Source organism: Sphaeroforma arctica (genome assembly GCF_001186125.1).
Source record: "Sphaeroforma arctica JP610 unplaced genomic scaffold supercont1.21, whole genome shotgun sequence".
Classification (NCBI taxonomy): domain Eukaryota; class Ichthyosporea; order Ichthyophonida; genus Sphaeroforma; species Sphaeroforma arctica.
Window position 1 is genome coordinate 103,499 of NW_014040537.1, and position 10,120 is coordinate 113,618.

Here is a 10,120-nt window from a genome sequence, read left to right on the forward strand (position 1 = left end):
TATAGTATAGTATAGTATCTATAGTAATATATATATATATATATATATATTGTGGTAGGTAGTGTTGTGTGTAGTAGTGAGTAGTGTGTGTGTATATTGTTGTGTGTAGTGTGTGTGTGTGTGTGTGTGTGTGGTGTGTGTGTGTGTAGTATGTGTGTGTGTGAAGTAGTGTGTGTGTGTGTCTGTTATTTGTTGTGTGTGTGTGTGTGTGTGTGTCTGCGTGTATATATGTGTGTGTGTACATATGTTTATAAATTGACTGCTCTCGCATCTTATTGGGACACTTATACACTATCTTGTCTCTAGTTCTAACCTCACCCCTCGTTCCCTGTCGTGCCCCTGCCTCCTCCTGCCTGTGCTACTCTCCATGGGTGGCGTGGCTCGGGGTTGCCCCACAGCCCCCGCCGACTGAGAGTGCCCCACTAACCTGTCTACAGCACGCACATCCCACTCGCTACTATTCCTGCTAGTGCTTCCTTCTCGTGGGGCAATGTTCCCTCGCCCACCCCCACATATCCTGCTCTCCCGTGGCCTATATGCAGTTGCCATTGTTTTACCCCTCCCCATATCCGCCTCATCCTCATCCGATGACCCGCCACCTGCACCACTCTCCACCTCTGTCCCGCTATCCGTCCCGCTTTCACTATCACTCCCATCTTCAATGCCCTGGGCCGTCCTACTGCTACAGCCACTATACGTAGCACTAGAATGAGACGCAAGCCGACTACTCCTCCGGTCCCTCCGAGCCCTCTGAGGTGCATCCACCAGTGACAGCGGCCCGTGCGCAATGGTCTCCGGACCCCAAGCACCCAACCCGGGGCTTCCCCTCCTATGCGTCTGCTTTTGCTTGCCATAGCTGTACCGCGTATTTAGCCGTGTGTTTGTCGTACGTGTCTCTGGCGTCGCGCTATGCCCACGCTGGACACAGGTACGGCTCAGGAACGGCTTTAGTATCGACTTAGCGCTCTGGCAAGCCTCCGTATGTTCAGGCCCGCCCGATCCCTTCTGGCGCTGCACTGGCCGTGGCTCCGTGTGTGCCGGTGCGTGCGTACTTGCCCTATCTGTGTCATGTGTTGTCCCGTTGAGTATAGACGTGTTCGCGCGTGTGTCCGCCCCTGTCGTGGCGAGAGCACTGTCCACACCGGCGCACGGGGTCTCTGAACCCATGCTCGGAGTGAGACCTACATCTGTATCCGTCTGTAATGCTGGGGTTGTATCTGTGTGTGTGTGTGTTTCGGACGAGGGCTTCTCCGGCAAGTTACTGTGTGTAACCTGAGCGATGATAGACGCTACTATGTCATTCGTATCCTTGTCGAACGCTCCTGGGTTCACGCGCTGTTGCTCGCGTACATGTGCGTAGACCCCCGACGACATGATGTCACGTCTAGCATCCACATCTGCAGAGTCGGTGGGAATGCGATGTAAGCCAGGAGAGCATACGGTGCACTTGCCAGAGCACGCATGCACTACCTACTCGATGGGATAACAATGACGCAATTGTGATAACAATGACGCAATTGTGATAACAATGACGCAATTGTGAAAACAATGACGCACTTGCGATAACAATGACGCGATTGTGATGCTTTGAATTGCAATAAAAATGATAGGCGACCAATAAACAAGCAGAAGCTTGACATATGCCAACATATGCCACAGAAAAGGAGTGAAATATATAACCTTGGGACTTGTGGGGCACTAAACGTCGCACGGAGCCTCAGAGGTTACACTCCATCAACAGCATTATCGTAGAAAATAAGAAGTACTGCGTGCAGACACATAAACATCCTTATAAATACACGAGTTATATATATAAAACTCCGTCTGAAGAAAAGTTAAATAAAGCAAGAGACGTGTTGGATTTTGGAGGTTGGCGGGACGATCGCCCACCCATCCATCACAAACGCAGAACAACACAGCACACTGCAGCCACGACACATAGAGACGGTCAGGTATCAAGCGAACGGGAACACTCAGCGTGATTCAACCCAGGCGCTAAATAGCATGATATATACACACTGGCACAACGAAGCACCCGCATGAGGCACCACAAACCAGCTCACATATTACTGAAGATAGCATTGTACGACTACTCAATGTAAATGGACAAAATTGATGCCGTTGGTACACCGACGCTCCGCTCAAAGCGTATGTGTATGCCCTATGCCATAGGCAACCTCAACGCGGTTAGTCAATAAAATCAGAACGAGTGGTATGTTCGCCGCGTATATAATAGTATACAAACTAACCTCGACAAGTACAATAACATACAAACATACCTCGACAAATACAATAAGATACAAACACACCTCGACAAACACAATAACATACAAACATACCTCGACAAACACAATATCATACAAACATACCTCGACAAAGATAGGATAGCATCACGATGCCCACGGAACGCTTGCCCTCCACATCAGACAGGATGAACGCGTCCACGAGCTTCAGAATACCGAAGGCACCTGAGTTGGTGTCCAGTAGAGCATCCAGCACTGTATAGTCTACTTGCCTGCAGTCGATAGTACGGGTAGGCGTACAGGCATTAAATAGAAATTAGATATCTAACATTTCGTTGTGCATGCGAGCAGCTACATTGTAACGATGTGTAGCGAGTACAAAGCGTAAGACGGACTGAATATATGTATACGGTCAACACCCACCTGTATATGCGTAACAGCATGTATCTGATCAGCCCAATGAGAGCAGCCGTAGTGTATTGCATGGCACCTCAGATGCAAAAGAATGTCATTCACACACAGCACTGCCATAACTGATCGGGCTAGTGATATCACGCAAACAAGATACTCAATCCCTACGACGTGAATGTAGGTGGCGTGCATAATGTACAGATGGTAAAACGACATACGCGCACATACACATATGTTCATTATAATAAGTGTACGTGATATATATATATATATATATAGTGTGTGTGTGTGTGTGTGTGTGCGTGTGTGTGTGTGTGTGTGACTGGGTGTGTATGTGTGTGTGACTGTGTGTGTATGTGTGTATGTGTGTGTGACTGTGTGTGTATGTGTGTACGTGTGTGTGTACGCGTGTGTGTGTATGTGTGCGTGTATGTGGGTGTATGTATGTAAGTATATATACCAACCATGTACAGCCATATGATATAACATATCATCAATCACCAGAAATCACATAACGTCCCATTCAGACACGCCTGTACATGCGCTAACCCTTCTCACACACAACAACCGGCCACCATCTACACATCCACCAAACATACTGCTCAATTGTCTTGGTCGCAGTCCAATCCGCTTCCACCAGCAGCACCAGCAACAGCACCATACACGCCAGCCCAACCCCGTCACTGAGCGTCGAGAATGCCAGGCTCACCAGCCCTTGCACCATACGCCCATTATCCGCACCACAAACCATCCTCCTGACCGATGACCGACCCACACACGCCACACTCAACGCCCCCAGCGCCTCTTGCAAGGCATCGAGCGTGGGGGTGTGCACGTGGGTGTGGGGCTCCCCTTCGCCCTTGTTGGGACTAGTGGCGTGTGGGGGGGGTGGGCGTGGTGACCTCGGTGTGTGTGGTCGTGTACGCGTACACACTCGCGGCGGCGCCGGCGCTGAGGAGGTTTGTGAGAAGGATGATAAGCACACCCCCCGCGTGTCCGCCGAACATAAAGTCAGACGTGAATTGCCAGCCAGGCGGGGGCAGCACCACGGCACAGAGATCAGGCACTTCCAGCAGGTTTCTGAGACACGCGCACGCACTCGCCTCGAGATGCGAGAGCGCGAAGGCTTCCTGGCCCTGCAAGGGGGGAGAAGGGGATGATAAGAAATCGCATGGCCACTCGAGTCATTGACTGAGGGATCTTGTTAGCATATTTTTAGGGTTTAGGGTTTAGGGTTCAGGGCGTGTCGCAGGTATGTGAGAAGAGAAGGACCCCCTAGCCCTACCAAACGTAGTAAGGGAGTTGAACATATGCGGCATGGTCACCCAGGAATCGAGGGCATGTCATGCGTCAGTCCTTACACTGGGGGGGTGTGGGGGTGGTGACTGTTCCTCTTTGCCGAGGTAAGGTTTAAGGTTTAGGACAGACGAGACGCCTTGTGGTATCCTCGTACAGTACAGACTGACCGGCCCATTCGTCAAAGTACGAAGAGGCTTAGAATCAAATAGGTGCGCATGCCATCTATCGGTAGTGCTCGGTTTGTATTGGTCACGAAATTTGCCTTGCCCTGACTCCTAGTGATAGACAGACGGCACGTGCGCTGACCCGATTCACCACATTTACAAAACCGGGACAAATACACCGATACGACTATATATGGGGGTACACAGGCACTTCGTCTTGCTATATGTATATGTATAATTATACATGTTCTGTAAGTTTGGATGTATATTTCTCGACATGCCCAGTAAAGAGGAACAGCATGTTTTCTCGCACGTAAGGGCGCGGGGTATCTTATGCTTTTTTCAATTCCCGTCGGCGCTTAATCACCGCAGGTGAATTCATACAAGAGATACCCTCACGGATAACATCCTAAATAGAACCAAACACACACTTACCCATGATGACTGTCCACTCAGCCACAGAATTCTGCCATAGATATTCTCACGGATAGACCCTATGTACACTCCACACACAGACATTGGACAGAAAAGCTCAATACGTGCTCACTTATCAAATCAGACGTCCATGCGCTCTCTAGCATGCTCTCCGGTGACAACGGGCAAGACATAGCCACCACATTTGTTCTCATACAATAGAAATGATAGCACAAACAATATCATAGGCAGCACCACACATACACTTGTGCATACGACCAATCCCACTCACCCATCAGATCCCGCAATGCTTTTCTCACACGGATCATAAGGCATACACACACTCCACACTCCTTTACATTGGTACAACATGTCCCAAGCCGTACCTGCTCACTCATCAGAGCAGACGACCAGGCACTCTCAATCATGCCCTCGGGCGAGAAGGTGCATGACACAGCCACCACCGCCGGCGTCACATAACCAGCTCTCAGATCGTCAAACACCACACCCTCACCCTCACCCTTTCTGTGTTCAGCCCCCACTTGCGCCTGTGTTTCCACCTCAGCTGTGTCGAGAGTGTGGTGTGCTGTAGCCTGGTCTCCCACGGCTGCAGGTGTGCCAGCAGCGCCGCTCTCCTCCGCACGGCTACCGACAGCCACAGCCACAGCCACAGCCACGCTGGACGGGCCCTCGCCACTTATCTCTGCACTACCCCCCATACGCACACCCGACTGTGTGGTTCCTGGGTGCGTCTCACTCTCACTCTCGCACGCCTCCACACCCACACCCACACCCACGCCCACGCCCACGCCCACACCCACACCGTCACCCCCAGACTCTGACTCTGACTCTGACCCCACCGCCAGCCCGTGTGTGGCCATTGCTGTGGCTGAGCGTGTCTCCTGCGGAGCATTCGCTCTATTGGTGCGGTGGGACGAGGCTCCGAAGAAACCAGGCGCAATAACCGTTCGGGTCGACGACGAGTAACCGTTGCCCTTGCCCTTGCCAGTGCCAGTGCCTGTGCTGAGACCACCGGATGAACCCGTAGAGGGAGGGAGATACACCACATACTCGGGCTGAACAAGCGCCGCGGCATCTGCATGTGGGTGCAAATGATATGTTAAAATGATTGATATGCTAGAATGATATATGTGATATTGTGGGTACAAATGATAAGATAAAATGATTGATATGTTAGAATGCTATATGTGATATTGTGGGTGCAAATGATATGTTAGGCGACGTGTGGGTAGGAAGTAGAGGCCGTGTGGGTAGGAAGTAGAGGCCGTGTGGGTAGAAACAGAGGCCGTGTGGGTAGGAATTAGAGGCCGTGTGGGTAGGAATTGGAGGCCGTGTGGGTAGGAATTAGAGGTCGTGTGGGTAGAAACAGAGGCCGTGTGGGTAGGAATTAGAGGCCGTGTGGGTAGGGATTAGAGGCCGTGTGGGTAGGAATTAGAGGCCGTGTGGGTACAGCTGTGTGTATAAACATGAAGAACGTCATGGTAGGATGAGGTGTACTACCGCTAGACCCGTCTATCAATCATTGCGACGGTGGGAGAGCAGTTGAACGTGCGGATGTATCGCATATGTGTGGGTAAGCGTGTTCGTGCGCCGTCACCCACCGAACCAATAACACCGGCTAGTGCATACCTTGACCTGAAGTTGATGATAGCGTGAAAGAGTTGCAACCAAATCGCACGTGACTGACTATATTATATACACCCGTCTGTCTATATGTACGCAGGTTATAATTGCTACACCGCATGCATAGACCCACCTTCAATAGACGGCTGCCCCGTTGTGGCCATTTTTCTAGTCGTGGCCTGCTCACGCACCTTCGCCGACCAAACCAAGAACGCCGTCAGTGTGTACACCAAACTGTAATCTCTCCGCAACATATGTGCCTGTGTGTTGTTGGAGGCTTCCATAGACGCATTGCGCAGCACTATACATGTGATAGAGTGGTGGGAAACATTCAGAAGAAGTGGGTTTGACCTTGGTGGGCTGTGTGGCACTTGTACACAGCCCCGCACATACACTCCACACAAACGCGAGGTGCGTATATACACACACATACATACATACATGTAAATATATATATATATATATATATATATATATATATATATACATATATTTATCTATATATATATATATGTGTGTGTGTGTGTGTGTGTGTGTACACGCATAGACATCACATTTACGTTCACAATAAACTGAAATATACCTGCTACCACCGTCGCTGCCACGTCCACATCGGTTGTCTTTCGCAGCACTGCAACGAGCGTCTCCAGCCCACCCCCCTGAACAAGTACACACTGTGCGTAGCTCGACGATGCAGTTAGCATGTCCAGCGACTGCAGCAGCGCAGACGTGGTACCGTCGCCCTGGGTGCCCTATGTAAGTGTATGTGTATCTGTATCTGTATGTGGATATGTATGTATGCGTATGTAAACGTGTACGTGTATATGTAAGTGTATGTGTACGTGTATCTGTATGTGGTTATGTATGTGTATGTGAATGTGTATGTGTATGTGTATGTATATGTGCGTGTGTATGTGTATGTATATGTGCGTGTGTATGTGTATGTATATGTGCGTGTGTATGAGTATGTGTATGTAAAGGTGTAGGTGTATGTCTATTTCTATGTGTATGTGGTTATGTATGTGGGTGTGGATGTGTTTATGTACGCGATTATAAATGCCTATGTGTATATGTACGGGTGTGGGTATGTGTATGTGTATGTGTATGTGTATGTGTATGTGTATGTGTATTTTTATGTAAAATTTTATGTGTATGTCCATGTGTATTGGTATGTATATGTGTGTGCGTGTGTGTATTTTTGTGTGTATGAATATGTGTAAGTGTGTGTGTGTGAATTTGAGTGTATGAGAAATGTATATTGTACATGCACTCGTACGTGTTGGCAAGATAAAAAAATTGTGTATACAATTATTTACCACGTGTATACAAAATAATCGTGTTCACGTGTAAATGTGTCTCATATACAAGGTAAGAATATAAACATGCATGTAGGTACATATACACTACATACACAGTTGATATCCATACACTATATATATATATATATATATATATATATATATATACGTCCACTACACTATAAGTATAAGTATACCTGCAAGCTAGTAGGCACACTCCGACTAAGCCGTTGTATGACACGCCGTTCCGGATCCTGCGCTAGCAATATCTCTCGTCCCTTGCAGTCTACGGCCATCTGACTGATACCTGCAGCCCCGCAGTGGCGCAGAGATCGGTCACCCGACTCAAGGAGACTTGTGTATAGCTTGACCACGGGCAGCTTATATGCGCGATGCCGAATAAAGTCTGCGTGGTATAAGCATAAGACCCCTTAGTATGTCAGTATGACTCAGTATGGTATGCAGCGTGAACCGGGTAGCTTGAGGGTGCGGTGTGTTATGGATTCTGTATTGTAATACCACGAACTGTTAGCACGTGTTTATTACGAAGAACTAGCTGAGATTCCTGAGGTGAAATCTGGCGGCGGGCAGCGTGTACGTGCTGAGCTGCTCTATAGATTATGCACAGGGACCATATGCGGAGTATCTGTGTATAAGTAGCACTAAGCAAAACCGAGAAGCCTGGTATATAATTTGTCCACAAACTTCTGCGGAGTATCTGTATATAAGTAGCACTTAGCCTAACCGATAAGCCTGGTATATAGTTTGTCCACATACAGCTTGTGCGTGTTGTGCCTGATGGATGGTTAAGAGCAAAAGCATAGGGAGTACTAGTATTAGTATCTAAGTAGCGAAATCGACACTACTGGTGTATAAGTTGACCACAGACAGCTTGTATATGCCATGTCTAATAGATTCTGTGTAGCGTATCGGCATGTAAGTAATACTAGCGAAACCGAGACTGCTGGCATAACTTTTGCCACAGATAGCTTGTTGGCGCGATGCCTAATGGAGTCTGTATAGTTAAAACATAGCAAGCATGGCTGCGTAAATCGAGAACGCACGTGTGTAGGTCGACCATGGGCAACTTGTAGGTGCGACGTCTGATAGGAGCTGCATGCATCGTAGAGATGGAAAAATACTTGGGTGTGTCAGAGAAGGTTGGTAAATTATCCATGTATGCGTTAACTCTGTATCTCTCCCACTGGGTATCGGTCGCCCATCTGCTTGTGAGTGTATGTGTGTGGGTGTGGGTGTGTGGGTGTGACAGTCATGTGCCAGACTGTGGAGTGACAGCAGACCGCAACTATAACTGATGTGTTGCTATGGAATAGAAGCCATAAACCCTAACCCCGATAATCGCTCGCTTTATCCATTAAGCATCGCAAATCTGATCATCGACACAAACTGGCACTACGAAGTGGCAAGGCAGATATATAAAGATAGGATGGTCCCACATGCCACACTTCGACCAATCATGTCACACAGAATCCAATTTGAAAACTCCGCATGCCATCTGTGTCTACAAATATACTCCCGGCTCTCACTGGACACTGTACAGATCCGCCGTTGCCATGGTTACTATATACAAATAAAGCAGAGGGATATGCCAAACTGCGGGAATATTCAAAACGACAGCTCTCGGATGATGACGGACTTATACACAGGAATCGGGGACCCACACATACCGAACTGCAGAAGTATACACGACTACAACTTTCCTATGTCAACAGAGGCACGCCCCATTGTATTGAAACTATAATCAAACCCACAAGCTCAACTGTCCCATGCCGAGGTAGAAAGCCATTTGCACCGTTCACATAATGAGAGACGTATCGTTGCATTAGCAGCTATGTACACAGGACAAAGCCTCCGCACGGCCAACATCGAGAACAGCCACAGCGACACTTTTCTTACAGGCGCGACATATAACTAGCCACAAGGCATGCATTCCAAACCGCCCATCCTGTACGAAATCGCCAGTGTCGCTGTGTCGCATATAGGCTGACATACTGTTGTACTGCAGAACCGTGGCCAGGCATTCTGTTGCGCGTTTCTTAACCTTCGTATTATCACCGCTGGCCAACTGGATGAGCAACCGCAGGGTATCTCGCCTCTTCCCAATCCTTTCCTTGACACTCGCTGCAATGCAACGCAACACTATAGGTGAATGCTAGGCACATACTACAATCAAACAACACTACAGGTGAATGCTAGGCACATACTACAATCAAAGGTGTGCGGATGTTGCCAGGGTGTTGTTTAGATCGATGCGTGGAGCGGGCCGAACTACAATTACAAACGTTTTACAGGCGAATTCCATTACGCACTGCTTATAATTGCAATTGAAAACAGTCAATTGGCATGCAGAGCCCTCGCATACACTCTCATCCGATATACAATATACACTGCTGCATGCACTCCATCATCGCGCATAGTACACCCCTACATATACAATCGCTACTCAGACGTAAGGCCTACTACATACTCGCTGGTACGTATTGCATGCCGGTATACACAACACACTTTCAAACTAAGGCTATAAATACAATACACACACCCTGTATTTCGAAACGATATGTCCCCTTGCCACGCGTCACCTACAGGTACACGGGACAAACTATCCAATACACAATACAACTATACA

At 48.4% G+C, this 10,120-nt stretch overlaps 1 protein-coding gene across 1 annotated transcript; it reads right to left on the minus strand.

Annotated features, from left to right (window-relative positions):
* Window positions 1-291: 291 nt before the first annotated feature.
* Window positions 292-9,484, minus strand: SARC_00630 (hypothetical protein; the record flags this gene model as incomplete). Its single annotated transcript, XM_014305671.1, has 9 exons — window positions 292-1,397; window positions 2,370-2,515; window positions 3,254-3,605; window positions 3,640-3,790; window positions 4,918-5,627; window positions 6,309-6,476; window positions 6,759-6,927; window positions 7,671-7,879; window positions 9,352-9,484. The coding sequence occupies 9 exons, from the start codon at window positions 9,482-9,484 to the stop codon at window positions 292-294; spliced, it is 3,144 nt and encodes a 1,047-aa protein (XP_014161146.1).
* Window positions 9,485-10,120: the final 636 nt, after the last annotated feature.